General features: G+C 39.2%; 2 protein-coding genes across 3 annotated transcripts; one reads left to right on the top strand and one right to left on the bottom strand.

Annotated features, from left to right (window-relative positions):
• Window positions 1-492: 492 nt before the first annotated feature.
• On the bottom strand, window positions 493-4,425 carry LOC121910708 (claudin-4). 2 transcript variants are annotated; one of them, XM_042431997.1, is made up of 2 exons: window positions 3,587-4,425; window positions 493-1,738 (listed from the first exon to the last, which is right to left on the bottom strand). In XM_042431997.1, exons 1-2 carry the CDS (start codon window positions 4,060-4,062, stop codon window positions 1,093-1,095), a joined length of 1,122 nt encoding a protein of 373 aa, XP_042287931.1. In that variant the 5' UTR covers window positions 4,063-4,425; the 3' UTR covers window positions 493-1,092. The 2 variants fall into 2 exon arrangements, with proteins under 2 accessions (XP_042287931.1, XP_042287930.1); XM_042431996.1 differs by lacking the exon at window positions 3,587-4,425 and adding an exon at window positions 1,874-2,418 and having other exon boundaries at window positions 493-1,770.
• Window positions 4,426-11,928: 7,503 nt separating this feature from the next.
• Window positions 11,929-19,106, top strand: LOC121910673 (claudin-3-like). Its single transcript, XM_042431951.1, has 2 exons — window positions 11,929-12,423; window positions 17,216-19,106. The coding sequence occupies exons 1-2, from the start codon at window positions 11,936-11,938 to the stop codon at window positions 17,865-17,867; spliced, it is 1,140 nt and encodes a 379-aa protein (XP_042287885.1). The 5' UTR covers window positions 11,929-11,935; the 3' UTR covers window positions 17,868-19,106.
• The last annotated feature ends 1,865 nt before the right edge of the window (window positions 19,107-20,971 follow it).

The following is a 20,971-nucleotide window of genomic DNA, read 5'->3' as shown; positions in this document are numbered from 1 at the left end:
AGGGGCCTATTATTTATTCTTGTCAGTGTGGTTTCAATTGAAAGTGTCTGTAAATAAAAAGAAAACCGTTAAAGAGGTTTAGGATATATCAACTTGACAAGACTTGGCAGATGTGCCCCTGCTGGGCAAAGTGTAAATATCCATTCTTTGGAGATATAAAACAGTTCCTTAGCAACATGAATCCGAGCATACACAGCACACCGTTGTCTCCGGCGGTGACATCCATTTTACTCAAGACAGAAACTGTAAATTACTGTCTGAATACAAGGGCAGTCGATTACAGCGTGGCAAACATCTCAACCAGATACAGTAAATTCCCTGGAGTCTACTCCCCTGAATTCCTGAATACCTTATCATGAGTGGTTAGTGAGATGTACAGTTTCAGGTTTTATTACCGCATGTCAGCAGGTGCAGAGTGAAACCCACAAATGAAGACGTCATGAACGGTATGAATAAAGAGACTTTATTTGAAAGACAATAGGAAGTCCAGAAGTGATCATATATCATTATACAAGTAAAAGAAAAAAGCTTCACATATTATATTATAATGAGCTTTAGAAAATTCTGCATTCATTCAATTCGTGGCAACTTACAAATTTGAATATGTGAGTGATTAAATAGGCACTGCATCACTCCATTCAGTCTACATGAGAAAAACTACTCTTTTTAGTTGGTATTTTACTCATAATGAATATATTGTTTCAGAGAAATATTACAGGTTTTAAATTCACAGTAGAGGAATTGTTTATAAGTGGAAAAGAATATTTGAGAAACATGAATATGAATGTGTCATGTGAAAACAGTCGACAGTGTATATCAACCTTCGATAGGAAGTCACTACATCTGAAAAGTTCCAACACAAGAAAACAAACCGCAAAACAATATATTTTGCTGTTTTAGTTACTATACTGCTCCAATATGAAAAAAAACAACAACTACACAGTGAAATGTAATCAAAACTTCATTGTTCTTGTTTTTGTCAGCCTCAGCAACAACTTTAAACACCTTAAGAAACAAATCCTTTTGTTTATTTTTCGGTAACAGAATTAAAAAAAAAAAAAACCTTGAGACGTCTTATGCTACATCTTACACTCACACATAGTCCACATTTGAGGATACGGTCCTGGCAGGGGCAAACTTGGCAGGTATGTAGGGCCTGTTGTCTTTTGGGGGGCAGTTGTTGCAGAGCAGGCCTCCTCCCAGCAGCAGCAGCCCAGAGGAACCCCAACCGATATAAAGTGCAGCCCCGAGCTCCCTCCTCTGAGCTGCGATCACCATTGGGTTATAAAAGTCCCTGATCACCGCATGAGCTGACCACGACACTGGAATCATGATCAGCAAGGCGGCTATTATGAAGATCACCCCGGACACGATGCAGGCTTTGGCTTTGGACACCTCATCTTCCATGCAGTTAGTGCACTTTCCTCCGACTATGGCCATGAGGACGCCGAACACGCCGACGATCACCGAGATGATCACCATGGCCCTGGCAGCCTGCAAGTCTTGAGGCAGGGCCAGCATGGAGTCGTAGACCTTACACTGCATCTGGCCCGTGCTCTGAACCACACAGTTCATCCACAAGCCTTCCCAGATCACCTGGGCGGTGACGATGTTCGCCCCAACGAAAGCAGTGACTCTCCACATGGGCAGAGCGCAAGTGATGATGGTGCCCAGCCAGCCGATGAAGGCCAGCAGCACACCCATGATTTGGAGGCCCTGAGACGCCATGGTTACGCCACTGCGGCCACGACTCAACTTCTACACAGGAAACTAGAGGAAAGGAACAATCACTCTTGCTAAAATGTTCACGTCTTGAAGATTGTTGGCTTCTGAATGCATAAAAACACCGCAGAGAGTTTACAGTTAGCCTTACTGGTTTTGAGGTCTCATACAGTCCACTCTCACACCTGCTTGAGGAAGCGTTTGCTGTGCTCTGATGCACTGAGGTCTCACTGTGAGAAGATAACTGCCCCCTGTTGTGATTCAAACTTTCAGGGTGGAGTTTCTGTGCTCCCAGACAAAAGGGGAAAACTGAGACCTGATATCCACAACCCTTGTTTTCTCTCTTTTCATTGTTCCCACACATACATGCTTTGTTACCTCAAGCAAAGATTTGGGACTGGGAACAATGGCTCCGGATTCCACCTGTGCTCACACACACACACACACACACACAGACACAAACACACACAAATACGCACAGACCCACTCACATAGATAAAGCCTTGAGCAAACACTCAACTTCAGAGTTTAAGTCAGAGCATTCAGTTCAAACAGTCCAGGAAGTTGATTTTTCTGAAAGAAATACTCTAACATGGAAGGTAAACAAATGTACCTCGATCCAATAGTCTTTAAAACTACAGAGAATTAAACCTTGAATTCATTTACATGACATTTAAACTGATCACCCTGATTATCTCAGACAGTATTATATTAGGTTTGTGTGTTGAACTGAAGGACTTAATCCTACAGAAATGGAGTCAGAATAGAGTCTTGGTGGTAGGAAATCATTTACTTTCGAAGATTGAATCAAGAACAAACTGCCAACCCCTGCATAATATCTTTTGCAGGGTAAAAAACCTCAAGATAAAAGCAAAGTGATGTAAATATTTCCTAGAATTTCAATATTTGCTCCCTTAACAACTGAAAACATGTTCCTGTGAGTCCATATAAAGTACAAATACCTTTGCCTGTAGGCTCACAGTTTGAACAAAGACAAGTTTCCAACCATCATGACTTTTTTTTCTGCCACACCTAAACCTGATCTACAAGAAAGTCAGACAATAAATGCTTTTCACATGCGTTGAGGGGTTTTTTTCTTTCTCAAAAAGGATAATTGTTTCAATTGTATTAATGTTATGTTATGATTGTAGTAAATGAGCATGCATACATGATAAAATGTAAAACTGCCATCATAAACAATAAATACAGTGAAGTTTGATGTAATAATGTATTGATTAGCTCCATTTTAAGACCATTGAATGAATCCAGCTGAATGCAGCTGCTGTGTGAACATATATGAGAATAAAAAGCAAAGACAGGTGATCTAAGATTTGTAAACAAAATATTTATTTACAGTATGAACTGGCACATCATGAAACTCATATACATGGTTCATAAAAACATCCCACAAAAACATGACAAAACATGAGCATTTTCAAAATATGACCAAGGTTATAGAATATTTATAATGATAAGAAAAGACTAAGAAATGACTAATATTCATATTAACAACCATACACATACAAGTAACTGTGTTAACATAAAAACATGAATTTCCTCTTTGGGTGTGGTTCGTCTTCAAAAGCTCTCATCAGGAATATTTTTTCTCGAGTAAATTCCTGAAACATGAACACTCACAACCCAGTAGCACCAGTGTATCTGTCCCAGTAAATGGTGCTTTTTCGCAGATCTTTTTTAGACATAGTCTTTGCCGGATGCTGGAGCTGAGGCGTCAGATCGAGCAGCTTTGTACCTGGCTGTGTAGGAGCCTTCATCCTTAGGGGGGCAGTTGCAGCAGAGCATCCCCCCTCCGATCAGCATCAAAGCGGATGCCCCCCACCCAATGTAGAGCGCGGCGCCAAGCTCTCTCTTCTGGGCATTGACCAATAGCGGGTTGTAGAAGTCACGGATGACGGTATGGGCTGTCCAGCACACAGGGATTAGGCAGAGGATCCCAGCCACAATGAAGACAACACCAGATGCGATGCCCACCTTGGTCTTGGATACTTCATCCTCCACACAGTTGGTGCATTTCCCGCCCGCCACAGAGAGAAGGATAGCCATGATGCCCACTACGATGGCGATGACGGTTAAGGCCCGGGCAGCCTGGAGGTCAGAGCTGAGGGCAAGCATGGAGTCGTAGACCTTACACTGCATCTGGCCTGTGCTCTGGACCACACAGCTCATCCAGATACCTTCCCAGGACGTCTGCGATGTGACGATGTTGCTGCCGATGAAGGCCGTGACCCTCCACATGGGAAGGGCACAAACAACGATGGCACCAATCCAGCCCAGGATCCCCAGGGCCGAGCCCAGCATTTGAAACCCAGCAGACACCATTGTGGTCAACTGATTTGCCTTTGAGTTGTTTCAAATGAAACGTCTTCCTCTTTTGAATCGTCACTTGAAAGAGCTTCTGTAATTCCTCTCGTGCAGTGACGTAAGACTGTGGGTCGTTTGTCTCTTTCTCTGACGGAGGCAAGTCTTCTGTTGCTCAGGTGTGTTTGCTAAATGGGAGAGATTTTGGAGGAGAGCAGGTACATATGATCTCCTCTCTGAGAGAGGAGGGGCCATGAAGGAAAACAGCTCACCGTCACCAGTCCGTGCTCATCAGGTCCACCCACACGTCGACTTACCCATAACCTGTTTACCCTCCCCAACCCATGCTGTTTTAGTTTAACAAAAGAAAACAGGTGAAACTGATGTGCATGTAGTGCTACAAGCTGAATTAAACACACAATTTGAATACAGTAGAAGCATCCTATTAAAGTAAAGTTGCTAGTAGTTGCTTCTGTGGTCCTTTCCCCTCCCCCACCTCCAGTTTCACCCTCACCAGCAGCAGGAGGGTGGAGCAATGTCATGAGTGAGAGAGTGACTCAGACTGTTTTAAATGGCAATACCTGTGACGAAAATTTGAGGTTGTGACAAGTCTGACCTAATATGGTCTCCTTTTACTGTATCACACCTTCACAAACTATTGATGACATGCTGTTAGAGTCAACATAGATACTTTCTCAACACTGTCTCTTAAAAAATTACACTTGTTTACTACTAATTAGTTTTGTCAAATATGTTTTGAGATAAACGTGAGTGGATCCTGTTCAGTGACATCATTTTTTCCAGTGAAGATAAATTATTTCTGTTTGAATATTTCACAGATTTCATTAAAAAGGCTTCCTCATTATGTTTGTAAAAAATGTAATGTGGGTGGAATTATTTTCTCTCAAAGGTATTTCCTTTTGTAAATTAGTATATGAACATAATTTCTAGGGGACAGGGTTGCTTTATTTAACTCTATATTACAGCTGCATCTCTTAATATGTCAGTAATTTGTTTCCCAGCGCTCCAGCTTTTAAATGAACATATAAATAATTGTGATGTCTTTGAAATATTAAGTATATCATAAAGTCTGAAAATCTTATTTATCTTACAGTTAAAAAGCAATCTGTAACAGGGGTCTCAATCTGAAGTTAAATAGGGGCCACTGGTCAGGTAGTTCTTGAACACTTTACTGAAAACTAAACCATCTTAACTATATACACAGCGACTGGTCTTTTCCTCTCCTTTAACTAAAACCTATCATACTGCTCTGTATGTGCAGAAGAGTAATGCCACTTGGGATTGTATTCCTGAAAAACAACAGCTTTCTCCTTGCAGATAAGACAGGAAGCAGACACTTTAAACTCCAAAATAAACAATAGTTTTGTCCTCCTTTTCTGAAACTTTCTGTCCTTCAGGTCAACCTCTCTTTTAGGTTTAGAGGGAGACATTTTGGTGTCAGTGTTTATGTTAACAAGTTGTACAGTTAGACGCGGCTTCAAAAATGCTTCTATTTTTGCAGACTTGCTACTGTAGAATATTAAAGGGGGAGAAATCAAACTGGGGGTAAAAAAAATTACAGAATACAGTAAACAACAAATTCTAGAAATGTGGGGACTTTATGAAGTTGAATCTGGCCCCTGCGCTCGTAGTTTTAAACCCCTGATATATTATCACATTTCACATTGGGTAAACTGCCTTTAATTAGTTTGATCAACACATACACACCTAAAATCCAGTCTTTAGATTAACAGCTAAACCAACGAAGAAGTGAATTCCAGTTAAAAGACAAATCAGCTACAGTTTGTGTGGGAAACAAGCAGTGTCCTGCACAATGTTGCTGTTAAAGCATTTTTCACTGAGGTTTTGTAATGTGCTGAACTCACAGCCTTGAGGCCAGTGACTGAGCTGTGAAAAACTCAAGATCAACATGTTGCTTCCAGTAACTGTACGAATGTAACATCTTGAACATATAGTGATTTATCGTTTCTTGGTGACCCCCTTTGTGTGTAACACCCCTCCAGTTACTTATAGATTATAAAGTGTTGCTGCTAGTTTATAAATCATTAAAGAATCTTGCACCAATATACATTTCTGACCGGTGAGTACACACAGGGCAAAAAAAAAAACCCTCACACTTTGTCACGCTCTTGCAATTAAAACATTTTAATGAGGAGATACATAACTTGTGAGTCTTGTGATCTCGTTTTAAAATAATGTAGGTCGATTCTCCCTCATGAAATCAGACAGAAGTTACAAAGAGTCCATGAAATTGTGCACATGCGGCCTTGAAATGTGCTGTTAGTTATTTATTTCTTTGAGAAATAGAGTCAAATTTCTCCAAGGAACATGTCAGATTTACTGAGAGTGAAATATCTAATTGAAAAATGAAGAAACTGTGTGAAATAAAGGCTGAGAAAAGCTTTGAGAAAAGCTCCTTCATGTTCAGCCTGTGTGTGTTCTGTGAACCAGACTGAGGGCTGATTGTAAGTGTGAACATGTAAGGTTTTTTGTTCACAAAAGTTTACAGGGAAAGAGCTTATACTTGATATTTATGGGAAACTGGTGTGGGCGGAGGGGTGAAGGGCAACAAAGAAGCGTCAGTGTAAAAGATATGATGTACGGCGTATTTGGCAGGTCTGGATTTTGTAACTTCTAAATGGTGTAACCTTGACACAAAAGAAAAAATGTTCAACTGTCTGATGTTGGGCTGTTCTGTCTGCCATTCTCCGCTCTGCCCGAAGGGGGTAGCAGTGTGTGCATATATGTGTGTACGTGTGTGTGCGTTTGTGTGCGTGTGTCTACCCAGAAGAGTCACTTGGAGGTTAATTTGTGACTCAAGGGAAACAACGACAACCAAAATGGCATCTTAAATCTTATCTTACGTTTTAAGTCTTTTTTAGTTTAATGCAGTTTAATATTAATTTGTAGATTTCATTTAAATGCACATGATGCAACAATACAACACGCAACTTGGGTTTTGTTTGGTCTGGAGTTTTTCTCTACACAAAGAGGGAGAAAGATATCAGGATGGTTGTGAAAATGTGGCATTACCCAGTGTTCAAAGAGCTTTTAACTGCAGCTTTGAATGTGTCCATAAATCTCTACACGGCCATTAAATCCAAGGCCCCCCACTCATTCAAAGAACTCATCACTTAGTAACTGAAAGTCCGCTTACGAAGCAGTGTTGCCTCTGACCAGTGAGCTCTTAAAAAAGACTGCCAGGAAATCCCCCATCTTTATTTGAAATGGGCAGTTTGGGCTGATTCACGTGGCACATGATTCATTAACAGATAATAAAATCTGACAAGAGTTCGATGGTGACAAATAGATATTAATGTGGTGCTGTAAATATATATTACATTGTTTTTCGCCAGCAGTTTTTATTACATTATAGTACCACTAGTGATAGACTGACAGTTTAAGAGCTTGCTATCTTTGATATGATCATTTCTATGGTAGTTTGTTTTATGTCAGTGGGACCACTGCATAATCTTGCCTCTCCAGCTCCAGCAAATATAAATATTTTTCAACAGCATTCACACTTTTACAGACATCTGAAATGTATGTAGTTGTTTTTTTAAATTATGGAGTCAAGTGTCAAAGTAATGAATTACATAGAATATTATGAGTGAGTAAAAGTGTACATCACAGTTTTCTCAAATCAGAGATTTCACTATTATTTAAGTGTGTTTTGACTCAAGTTTTGTGTTGAATGACTCCATTACAGAGTACAAAATTTTGTAGTTTATGTCTCTATGCGGGAGGACTATATTAATCAAATCTAAAACTATAAAAATCCCCAATTTCTCCCTTTAGTGGCAATGTTCAGTTAACCAAAACACATTAATTAATAATGCTGTAGCTTGAACTTTTTACATTTGCAACATTGAAATCCCTGTTAACATCAAGAAAAGACATATGGTTATGAACAGAAACCACAAATAACACATCCTTAAATGTATCATATTTGTACTCAGGGTTTCTATGGCTCCTCCATGGAGCAGTATCAGGAAAGCAATTTTATAACAGTTTCCCTCCCTGTATTTAGGTCACTATGAGCAATGTGTTGGCAATAGTTGCAAAGCCATGCATGCTATCTGAATTTCCCTTGGCACATAACCAGATAGATAACCTGTTATCTGTACAGTATGCCCTCTGAAATACCGTCTCCACACACCCAGCTAGATTTCCTGATAGATCATTTGTGTGTTTTATCCACGACTGAATAGGAGGAAGAGCTCACACACTCACAAATCCACATACACACATGAGAGTAAACAACAGGGAAATGAATAATCCTTCTGCTAACTGAAACTCATTTATCAACTCTCGTAAGAGATAAAGCCATAGTCTGCTGAGTGAAACTCCCCTAACTACACAAATAAAGTTGTGGTTGTTTTTTCAATAACATGGAAATGAACTTAAACTTGCATTTTTTTTTCTTTTTTTGACCAATTTGGGGGAACGGAAAGAAGTTGTGAACACGACATTGACATATCATCACCTTTTAAGTTGATATGGGACAAAGTTCCCCATATTAGCAAAGTCATGTTTCTGCCCACTTGATGAATATGAGTCCAAATATTCACTTTTTGTGGGCAGGTTTATAAATGGAGACGACACCTTCCTGTGCCAGAGGCAGAAAATGGTGACAGATTTTATTCTACATTGAGAAAAACTCGTCAATCCATATATTTCTTCAACAGACATCACAAATGTTGGGTCACTGAAACTGTTACCAACCAATACTGCAGCTTCTGTTTTGACTGACATCAGCAGGTAAGATACACCACTACTAACTGGTCAGTGAAAAATAACTGTTCAAAAACTATAAACAGCCTACATGAACATGATGTCAGATTGAATAATACAGTGACATGAAATGGCAGCTTAGTGTGATTATGAGGCTAGTTAATGTCACAGCTGCTCAGATATCCGGTCTAACACAGTGTGATACCATTTTTAGCTTCTTAGCAAACAGCCAGAGTGCAATTATGAAGCAGGTTTCACAGTAATGAAGTAGTGCCAAGTGTACAAGCATGGCTAAAGCTATAATCAATATTTTAATGGAGTAATTTTGGTTTTCATTTTGTAAACTTGCACAAATTGTATTGAGATTATTTTGTTTATCTGCATTTAAATCTAATTGTTTGTACCTTTAACTGCTGTACACAAAGACGTCTAGCTTTTTATTTTTAATTCATCTACCACAATAATAGTTGTTGTGACATTGTTCCTGCTTTTCTTTGCTTTCAATCTTTCTGTACTATTCTTTTTATTCATTCCTTTAGTGTTCTTACTGCTGCTGTTTTCTGAGGTTTGCCACACAAAATTTCGTTGTATTGTATACAATGACATTAAAGTCTCTTACGTCTTATTATGTCTTGTAATTTGTTGATTGCTGTTGCTGTTATACGTAATTTTTAAAACCCTGCAGCTCCACTAATCACTTTTTTTATCTGGTTAGCTAGCGGCAGCAGGCGGCTGTTTACAGTTAACAATAAGTTCTGATAAACGGAGTTAGTTGAGATAAAAACACAGCTAAAACAACAATATCGGATTTTAATTTGTCAGGTGGCAAGGAAAATGACTCTGAATGAATGCCACTCACGCTGTGTGCAAATAAAGAACCGTTTGCTTTCATAAGACATTAATATGTCAGCGTTGTGTCTTAGCTAGCTAGACTACGCGCTGTAACTATCAAGTAGGGTCTCCACCATCAAATATTTCTTCTTTAAATATGCAAATAAGAACTTTGGAAGTATTGATATGATTTGAATTGCTGGACAATTATTTGTCTCCTTCCCAAACACAAAGACAATCTCGACAAATTGCCTTTTATCAGCTGTTATCTTATCGCGGTTGCTTGGTTAGCCATTCTATAGCAGACGTGTTAGACTAATATTGAAGTGTGATAAAAAGTACACGTATACAAGATAAAAGTGTGTAAGACTATGATAGTGCAAGCAGTCACTATAGCTATTGCTTGGACAAAATTGTCAGAAATGTAAATGTACATGTACATGGACAGACATTAAGACCTGCACCAGCGATTTGAGAGGAGTTTATGTGAGGCAGGATTGAACAATATTGTACGTCGCTGAGTCTGCCTCATGGTAAAATATTATGTTCACTCTGCTCTGCCAGATATCAGTTGCCAACATGCCAACCGTGAAAACACATTTCTATTTCTGCCTTTGCATTTGTCTGACTCAGGTAAGACATGAGCTTTGGCATGGCAATGTGAGACTAAAGGAATCATTCCTAAATCTTTTTAACACTTTAAAACACTTGTTGGTGCCAGTTTTATGTTTAATATTCCTGTGGAGACTGACTTATTGAAGTGTGGTTAAAGCCTGATATAACTTATGTGCTATACTATACACTTCCATGGCTGTCAAAAGTGTTAAAAACAAATCTGTGAGCCACACCGTTGTGCTAGTTGTTCTTTCATTATGATGAACATGGGCGCTGGAGTTGACTATGAGTCAATCCCACAGACACTGTCGTGCTGCTCTAAATACCAAATGTGTATTAATCCGCATCAGAAAATAGTCCCCAACAAATGCACTATTTACTGCAGTTTGACTAACATTTGCTAAACATTACAGTGCCCAGCTGTTTAAGGAAATTACTGAAAATATATATTTGTGACCATTTAAAGATTTAAGTCTTCAGTATGAACAAATGGACGAGGGGCCAATTGCGACAGGCAGCGAAGGGAGGTCAGAGGGTATTGTGAGACAAACTAACGCATTGTTGGTTTTGGTCTTTTTATGGGACTCGTGTTTCAGTTTAGCTTTTATGTATCTGTCAAACTGTAAAGTTTACTGAAAAGTTCATGTATAATGTAGATTGTGTCCTAAATGCTCCCTAACATGAAAACAAAGACACTGCTTGATCCATTTTTCGAAGCTAAAAAGAGCACAGTTGGTTCGCTGAAGCTGTACTAACATATCAATAAAATATGTACATCCTTTGCACGTGTTTGGCATTAACTAAGATTTTACTGTAATGATTACCCATAGACAGTGTGACCCAGTGGAGATGGCATACATCTCTGCTATAAAAGCTGTAACATCCTGTTTTAGTCCAGGCTATAAAGATGTGATACATCAAAACAAAACTAAAGAGTAAATTGAAAACAGAACATAGATGTATGCAGAATGTCTCTTTTACTCTTCTTCTGTCTCTCTCAAACACACGCAATATACACACACACACACATATATATACTGGGTACGTTCACACGCACTCTGCTATCGGAATACGTTTATATATCCGTTACAGTCTCTTGTGGTCACCTATCAACCACATAACAAGCTCTGCCCTGGCCACTCATTACCGACTGACAGCAATAAAGCAGACACACCCAGCGCTACCATGAGCAAAAGGTTAACCTATAAAAATACTCTTTATTAGGAGAAAGCAAACAAACGAGCACCCGCACACCCAGGTGGTAAATGAGGCCAATGCCTAGGGCTCACCTGATTGGCTCGGGGTGGCGGGCTGATGTCATCTCTTGGGAGGGCCTGACTACTTAGTAATAAAACAATATACAGATAAGGGTCATCGACTCCTTAAGAGCTGCAGAACACAGGAAAACAACATCTGACTGGTCACATACACACAGCAGGGACGTTGTGTTTGCTGAGGAAGAAGAGCGAAACGAATCGACACTCCTGGATTCATCAACAGGAAGAGGCCTATCTGGTGGGAGGAAGGGTCAACAAAGAAGAGCGTGAAAGACAAAATCAAGAAGGCCGTCAAATACGAGCTTGAACGTAAAAACGAGAAAGAGAAGCAAGGAAAGGAAAAAAAGAGGAACCAAGAGGAGAGAAAACAGAAATAAAAGTTTGATCCACAGAGAGGACACTTTTCTGAGTACACAATGGTTTCTTTGGGACTTGAAATTACCGGCGTCACTCTTTCAGTGCTCGGATGGGTCCTGAGTGTGCTCAGCTGCGCCCTGCCGATGTGGAGGGTCTCTGCCTTCATTGGCGCTAACATCGTCACAGCTCAGGTGTACTGGGAGGGCCTGTGGATGAGCTGCGTGTTCCAGAGCACGGGGGAGATGCAGTGTAAGGTCTACAACTCCATGCTGGCCTTACCACAGGACCTGCAGGCCGCCAGGGCACTCACTGTCGTCTCCCTCATCGTGGGACTGGTGGCTCTCTTCATTTCTTTGTTGGGAGCAAAGTGCACCACCTGCATCGTGGAAGAGGTAGCTAAAGCCAGGGTGATGGCTGCCTCCGGCGGGGCGTTCATCACAGCAGGCCTGACCCAGCTGGTGCCCGTCTCCTGGTCAGCACACACCATCGTAGTTGAGTTCTACAGTCCCATTGTCCTCACTGGCCAGAAGATGGAGATCGGGGCGGCGTTGTATCTGGGCTGGGCTGCCGCGGCCCTGCTGGTTGTTGGAGGGTCCATCCTCTGCTGCAGCTGCCCCCCAAAGGAAGAGAAACCAATGAGGTACAACATGGCCCCCCAGAGTCGCATAGCGTACACCGCCGCTCCGAGGTCAACAGGCCAAACCTCCTACCACATGAGGGACTATGTGTGAGGAGGAAGAGGACATGACCAAGGAGGGATTAGGACACATTTTCACATGTATCCTGCTTGTTTGTGCATTTTTCATGAAATATGTGTATAAATGTAGCTAAATGATGATTTTGTTCACCAGAAAACGGTAAACTTGCCTTGTTTAGGGGTGGGAAGTGTTTGTGAATATTCAGGATCATAAATGTGTGTAAATGTTGAATTGGAAGCTCTCCGAAGTTTTTTGATGGCACTGTTTACATATAACCATTCGAAAGGTAATATGGTAAAAGATGTTTAAGAAAATGCTCCAAGTTCATAGTTCAGTAAGGAGACTTTGAATCCCAGAGTAACACTCAAATGTTATATATTTATTATTTGTGCTCATAACATTTGGATCCATTGTGAATATTCCTCATTGTACTGATCGATGGTGTACATATCAAGTATCTTACTGTCATTTTTCTTTCTATGAACACAAAATACAGACATAGAATGAGTCGCTGATGTGAAACATTACAGAGCTACAGAGTGAAATGGAGCTCACTATGGGCTTCAAAGCAAGGTCAACATGGCGGAGTGGACTGTAAAAAGAAGTGAAGTACAATCAGCGTTGTTGGATATTTGCATAGAGTGATATGTGAGTAGTTTCATGTTTTTAATCACATTTCGCGGTGTTTTATGTGGCTGTATTTAGACATTTTCTACAAAGATTGAAACTTTTATATATGTCTTTTGTTGTTGTATCAATATACTGTATGTGTTTGCCAAATTGCCACAAATGTTCTGAGAGTTTTATCAAAACATAGGAGACATGTGACACAATGAATGTAAATGTTTTGTTTGTAGATTTACTGAAATGATTGGAATTAATTTAATGATAAAGTAATAAAGATCTCTCTTGTGAAACATTACTTGGACCTAATTTATTCTGATTAAATCAATGATTACATTTTTAAATGTTTCCATATAGTAAGAAGAAATTTAAATTCATCACATCAGATGATGAACAATAAGTTTAAGACAACATGAAACTTGTACCTTTCTTGTGGTTTTTAAAAATATTTAACATAAATTTTGGTTATGTTTAGAGGTGAATATATGTACCTTCCTCATAAAGAAGAGATTATTTTAGGAACCAGAGGGAGGTGTCAGTCAATTACATGTTTTGAAAAACGTGACAGATGATTTTCTACACTGTTGGACAGAAACCTAATATGAAGTGAAGGGAAGTCACTGAGTGTTTTTGTTCGCTTCTGTTTGGTGTCTGACTCAGTGTGCAGACCACAGATACCAACTTTTTCTTGTTTTGAATAGTCAAATCGTTCCTCTGTGGTTTGGCAGGTGCGTTCTGGTGCAGCGGCCTGTTTATTCTGCACAGAGAATATTATTACACGTGACCTGTTTCTGCACAACACTGAATAAACCTTGTTTAAAACATCCAGGAAGAAATATTGTAATTACATTTTTCAGTTACATTCTGTGAACATAAACACCACAATTTAAACATAAATAGATGTATCTTAGTCTTAGTTTTAGTTTTGGCATGCATTTTTCCACTATATTTATACACACACACACACACACACACACACACACAAACACACACACACACAGAATTTGATATATATATACAATTTGTACAATTTGACTATTCTAAACAGGAAAAAGGTGGTATCTGCAGTTCAGACACTGAGTCAGACACCAAACAGAAGTGAACAAAAACACTCAGTGACTTCACTTCACATTAAGTTTCTGTTCTGTTCAACAGTATCTGACAGAAAATCACATTTGTGAAAACATTGAATTAACTGATACTTACCTCTGTTTCTAAAATAATCTTTTCCTTCTGAGGAAGGCACATATATTCACCTCTAAAACATATGTGTATATATACACATAGATGGATAGATAGATAGATAGATAGATAGATAGATAGATAGATACATACATACATACATACATACATACATACATACATACATACATACATACATACATACATGCATGCATACATACATACATACATACATACATACATACATACATACATACATACATACATACATATACAAATATATATAATTACATTTATTACACAATTCAAAGTAAAATGGAAATATATAAATATAGATCTTTACTAATTGTCAGGAACAGTTTCGTTTCTGTTAATGTTTTTGTTTTGGTAACACAGTCAGCTGGTCAACACAGGTTTACTGATACAGGTAGCCTACAGTTTATGGCTGTTATCTCAGTAGACACACATTAACTGATGTTGTTACAAAAACACACAAACAAGAAGCTGACTGATGAAGATGCTCATGATAGCCAACCAGAGACTCCCTGTTGTTCAGTTTTCAGGTTTTTTTAAGTGTGTGTTGCTGTTATTTTTCTATCTTTGTGAGAACTATTTTGGGCCTCACACAAACATATGTTGCAAAAACATACATTTGTGTGTATGACAAAAACATTTGATAAGCCTGTTATTTAAACCTGCAGGAGACAATTCTAGATATTTACAAGTGTTTGAGCTTTGGAGATGAGGTTTGTTTCCCAAAAAGATCAAAAGTGTGACATTCTTAATTCTTAAACAACAGTCAGGTGCCCAAATGAACATTAACACATATTTTTCTTGCTGTAATCGTTCCTCCTGTTCATACTGACCATTAAGAGATCCCTTCATGATGCTCTTTCAATGTAAGTGATGGAGGATAAAATCCACAATCCTCCTTCTGTACAACAATTTACTTTAAAAAACTATTTGAAGATAACATGAGGCTTCAGCCTTCCAAATTAGTCAAATCAGCAGGAAAAACCTGTTTCAATGTTCATTTGACTGACACCTGACTGACAAAAATTTGGAACCATCCTTTAATGAAAATTTTGGGAAAATCTCATTCCTGACAAAAAAATATTATGAGTGTAGTTACTTCATTCAAATGTAACTTATTTACAGGTAGGTGTATTCCTCTAAAACAAATGTTGCACTATTTTTGATAAATCAGAAAACAACAAACTTTTTTTATTTCCAAACAATTGTCTTCAAATTAAAGACAGACCTAATCTTTCCTGGGCTTTTATTTTCTTCATCTGACTTCTACACTCAACCACACATGTCTCTGGGAATTGTTTGGTCAGAGTAATGAGTTTAACCGATACTGAGAAGATCATGCTGTCTGTATGCTAAAGGTGTCTGAGAACTGGCCCATTATGTTTTCTCTACGCTCATATTTGCTCTGGGTGCCGTTATTCCGGTTTCTCCGGAGAGCTTTGGGATTGTTTTCCCCTCCACTGAATCTTGACTGTTTAAAAAACCCACACGACTGGAACCAGGAAGTCATAAAAGAACAATAGTAGCAGAGGGTCACTCCTCTGATAGCCTGAGTGTGTGTTTATGCACGACAAAGCTCTCTAAGTAGCAAGAGGCTGGTGGTACCTCTATGTTCCCCATTCCAGTGAATGTAAGTCAGCATTTATATTTAACCAACTTCATAGTTTTCAGTGTTTATGAAACGTTCCCTTTCAGCTGCGATTTATCTCATTAGACCTCATTTAAAAGCTTTATTCACTCTACTTGTAATACACATTAATCATCACAATCGAAGCACCTACATCAGGGAGAAAACGGATGAAGTGCTTTTTTGAAGTGTTGATTCTTCATGGAAGTCAAGAAAGATCCACCTTACCTGTGACCAACCCCCACAAACTACACACATACCCTTCCTCCATCACATCCCTCCTCCCCCACCCTGCCTCCAGCTCCCCTCCTCCAACTGTATGTTGTTGAGGAAGTCTCTCAGGCAACCTCCCCGAGTTGGTTGATGCGAGAAGAACGAAACCACAGTCGAGTAATGTCTTTGTAGCAGCTGAATTTATTTATCGAAGATCTTCGGAGAACACTTTACAGAAAAACCTGCATTTGGCAAAGCGCCCTGTGTTCTGAGCTTTTGTCTACGTGCCAGAGCATTTTATACCTTGTTTTCACCCCCTTTTTGGGTGTATCTAAGCTCGTTGTCTATCATTTCTTAGAAAAGGAGCTGTCTTCCTCCTTCATTTTTTTTTACCCCAATTCACTACCCATGCTTAAGGTTATGTCTGTCTCCCTCAGTCTGGTTTGATCTAGTTCTCTATATGCTCTTAATCCACATATCTAACCACATACTTCTACTTTCTTGCTTATGCGTCTGCAGACACAATACTCAGAAAACAGTGAACTTTTAACTTCCACTTATTGTTGCATAACTCATCCTGTTGACAGCGACAGTGGCAAGCAAAGGACATGACTTTTCAATATCACTTATCAATTAAACAAGGCATATAAAACATACTTGGTTAACATAAGTTTAAATCAGCATTGGGATTAATATGACAATGTGTGTTTCCCATTACCTCTCACAATGTGAACAGGTGGTGGGGATTTTTTGTGCGTGTGTGAGTGTGTGAAGACAGCCTCCTGCTGACATCATCACCAGAGGACTCCTCCTCACTCACAGGGGTATAAAGTATCTTTGTTTCCCTGGCAGCATCTCACAGCTACATCACACCCTCTCACAGGTGCTCACAAGGGAGGAGGCTGTTTACTGGGATCCAAAGGGTTTGGTTTGACTTGCTAAGTTTTGTCACAAAGAGCCAGCATGTCGATGGGCATGGAGATTGTGGGCATTGCCCTCGGAGTCATTGGATTTATCATTGCAATAGTGACATGTGCCCTGCCAATGTGGAAGGTGACGGCCTTCATCGGAGCCAACATCATCACCGCTCAGACCATCTGGGAGGGTTTATGGATGAACTGTGTCATCCAGAGTACGGGCCAGATGCAGTGCAAGGTCTACGACTCTTTGCTGGCCTTGCCTCAGGAGCTGCAGGCCTCCAGAGCGATGATGATCATCGCCATCATCCTCGGCGTGCTGGGGGTTATGATCTCCATTGTCGGCGCCAAGTGCACCAACTGCATCGAAGATGAGCCGTCCAAAGCCAAAGTGATGATCATCTCTGGAATCTTCTTCATCCTCGGCGGCCTTCTGGTGCTCATCCCTGTCTCCTGGACCGCCAGCGTCATCATCCGTGATTTCTACAACCCCATCCTGACCAACGCGCAGAGGAGGGAGCTGGGAGCCTCGCTCTACATCGGCTGGGGAGCCGCGGCCCTGCTCCTGATCGGTGGGGCGATGCTGTGCAGCAGCTGCCCACCAAAAGAGAAGAAGTACAAGCCGCCCCGGATGGCCTACTCTGCCCCACGCAGCACCAGCGGAGGTGGAGGATACGACAGGAAAGACTATGTATGAACGGCCCTGATGTGTCTGACAAATTGATTTGGAAAGTAGGATAAAATGTGTTCTTTATTAATTGCACAATAGTGTTTTTGTCGTTTTTTACTGTCTGAAACCACAGGGTGAATCCCCCAAAGAGACTCCGACATGAAGGGATGCATGTACAAATACTGATCTTTCTGCTTTGCTTTGCCTAAGATGTTCATTTACATACATTTGATTATGTTTCCTCAGCTATAATCAGTCTTGTTGCAGAGGCTCTCATTTTCAGAATATGATCATGAGAGCCTATTTTCCAGCAAAACATAACTTTATTCTACCTTCTGAGTACATATTGTACTTACACTAAAACCTTTCAGCGGCATTATTTTAAAACACCTGCTTTTTGTGTGCGTCGCTCTGTCATTAGCTGTTGGCTAGCTGGTGTCGTGTTTCATTGAAACTTTCAGTTAAAATGACAATGACAAGGAAAAGCCAGCTCTCATTTTACATGGATTTGGTTGTGTGATTGTTCAGTGTGTGCATGTGTGCGTGTGTATGTGTGTGTGTGTGTGTGTGTGTGTTTTGCATGTGATATTTGCTTAGGAGAGTTTCTGCTGTGACTGAAACTAAAGATGGATCCATGATATGGCTCCAGGTAACAACCTTATCTTCTTCCTCACAGTTTCACTGTTTGGAGACATAGAAGAGACTGTTTCAGTCAGCACACAAAGTCCGACTATTTTTGTGTCCGCATGTGTGAGTTTATTTTATATTTTTGTAATTAAATGTATTTGTAATGTATTTTACACTTAAAACGTGTGTCTGTGTTTCAAATAGACGTTTTTGTGTCTTAGTTTCAAACATTTTTGTACATTTTATATTTATCATAAGCAACAGCCTGGATGGTCCTCTGTACATCAAACAAAGAGCCAAAGGACCTGTTTAGTGTGTGTGTGTGTGTGTATGTGTGTATGTGTTGGGTGAAATGACACCCTCGGGGAACATGACTACAGCTGTTGCAGGATGTTTGTTTCCAGATCATCAGGATCAGGTCAGTTGAACTGAAAGGAGGTTTATGTGAATAAATGAAATATTTCATCTATTGTAAAATAAAAATGTATCTTAATGTTTCTTGTTTTTCTACTTTGGTGTCACTCAAACACTGTTACAAGAGCTGAATCATGAAATAAAATGCTTTGTTAAATGTTTTATTGTACTGTAGTGCTTGAATTTCAGATGTGCTGAAGATTTCAATAAAAGTCTTATTTAAGAGGGATGTGTTTTTATTTTCTTATGTGTGTGACAGTTTAACCCGTTTTTAAGGCACTAAAAATACAAGATGAACACTGCAAACATACACTTCCAAAACAAACAAGATCAATCCAAATCCAAACAGTTTAAAAAGCTGAAAGTTGGGTTGGGCTTTAGGAGTTGGGTTTCTTTGTGTAGCCAGAGGTACAGTTGGGTTAAATGCATCTATCAGTTTACCATAATGCTTAGGCGTGGCAGGAAGACTTCTTTAGGCTGACACATGACTTGCCAGAGATGAAAAAAACATTTGCCTGTTGTCTATATTATAATATTTCATCTTTTTTTAAAATAAACATACTATAACTGTGCAAGATATCCACTTTATTTGACTAAGGCAGACACTTGAAGCTCCATATAAGCTCTAGATAAACTTTTAAATACATTTTTGCCCATAATGAGGGCTGTGGATTTTGTCTCTTAAATTGAAAGAGCTGAGGGGATCCTCTAAGTATGAACAGGAGAAATGATTACAGAGAAAAACCTGTTTCAATTTTCATTTGGGCACCTAACTGTTGTTTTAGGACAAACTTGAAAAATAGTGAAAAAGTGCTAAGTTTCAGCCATTATTACAAAACTTGTTCAATTTACAAAAAAAACAAAAACAAACAAAAAAAACCTAAACTTTCTGTCCAACAATCCTTCTGGACTGTGGTGATATTATTTGTACACATGCTCCACCATCCACTGAGCACTTCAGTCACTAAATGTGTTTTATGTGATTGTTTTGAGATCTATAATTTTAGTATTCATTTCTGACTTGTACTGGATTGTACTGGCCCCCTTTGTCAGTTAGAAGACATTCATTACTGTTTATTTATAAATCCACTCAAAAGCAGAATAGATATACTGCACATCTTTCATGTGTTCTGCAGTGTCGAAAAACTCAGTTTAACTAGACTTCATGTTCAACTTGTTCTGGAGGTTCAAATTTCAAAGCAGAAGTTGGTAAAATGCTGTTCATCATTTTGCTCGACTCAGATGGAATTAACTGCAGCTGCATCTGAAACTGGATCACCTGATTTGTTTGGCTGATTTTAAAGTTTTAATTGATCCACTATTGACTTTACTTGTACCTGTATTAGATGTGAGCGACCTTTAAGGTCTGCTAAGTCTTTACCTGACATTGTGGTATTCAAAGTTATTTATTGCTGGTTTGATGCCATGTTTTATCCTTTTACTGTTTTATTATTATGTTTTATTTTAATTGCAGGTTTGTATGTTTTTGCATCTGTGAACAACTCTCATTGAGCCATTATGTTTAAATAAAGGTTGAATACAGCAGACTCGGGGTCGCTGTATGATTAATCTAATATAAACAGCCTCAATTACAGTGACATCACGTTGATCCCTTTTAAGACTTTTCAACAAACCAGTTTTGACAAAACCCTACAAACACAATATTTGATAAACTGACAATCTGGCATCTGACTAATTTAACTTTGTGATTGTCTCTTGGTTTATAAAATGTACATTCACATGCTGATTAATAAGTGACGAGACTGAAGAGGAAGTAATAAGCAGTAGGTGGAAATATGATGAGAATTACAACGAAAAATGCAGAACAGAGTGTCTTGTTGCAATACTAATGTACTTGTAACGTACTTGTAACGTACATGTAACTATGTTTTTTCATGTAGCAGAAGAAAAGAAGTTCTAAATGAAAATATTAAACTATACATAAACTAATATTGTAAATGCTCAGAACTAAAGTATCATAATGTGTTTCTTTTGGGTACATGAAAACAGACGAGGTTTAGATGACTAATCAATATGATCTTTGTTAATGCAGAGTCAGTGAATGTCGGAGGGTCACGTGAGGCTTTTGA

This window comes from Thunnus maccoyii, chromosome 13, assembly GCF_910596095.1.
Source record: "Thunnus maccoyii chromosome 13, fThuMac1.1, whole genome shotgun sequence".
NCBI lineage: Eukaryota > Metazoa > Chordata > Actinopteri > Scombriformes > Scombridae > Thunnus > Thunnus maccoyii.
Note: the sequence above shows the minus strand (reverse complement) of the source record. Positions and strands in the feature narration are given on the sequence as shown.

What these genes read in the sequence shown, in the direction of transcription:
- LOC121910708 (XM_042431997.1), bottom strand. Translation starts at nt 4,062, where the DNA reads ATGGTGTCTGCTGGGTTTCAAATGCTGGGCTCGGCCCTGGGGATCCTG. An exon ending in GTCAATGCCCAGAAGAGAGA is followed by an intron (nt 1,739 to 3,586) that starts GCTTGGCGCCGC and finishes TCGTGGCCGCAG; the next exon opens with TGGCGTAACCATGGCGTCTC.
- LOC121910673 (XM_042431951.1), top strand. Translation starts at nt 11,936, where the DNA reads ATGGTTTCTTTGGGACTTGAAATTACCGGCGTCACTCTTTCAGTGCTC. An exon ending in AAGATGGAGATCGGGGCGGC is followed by an intron (nt 12,424 to 17,215) that starts GTTGTATCTGGG and finishes ACAAAGAGCCAG; the next exon opens with CATGTCGATGGGCATGGAGA.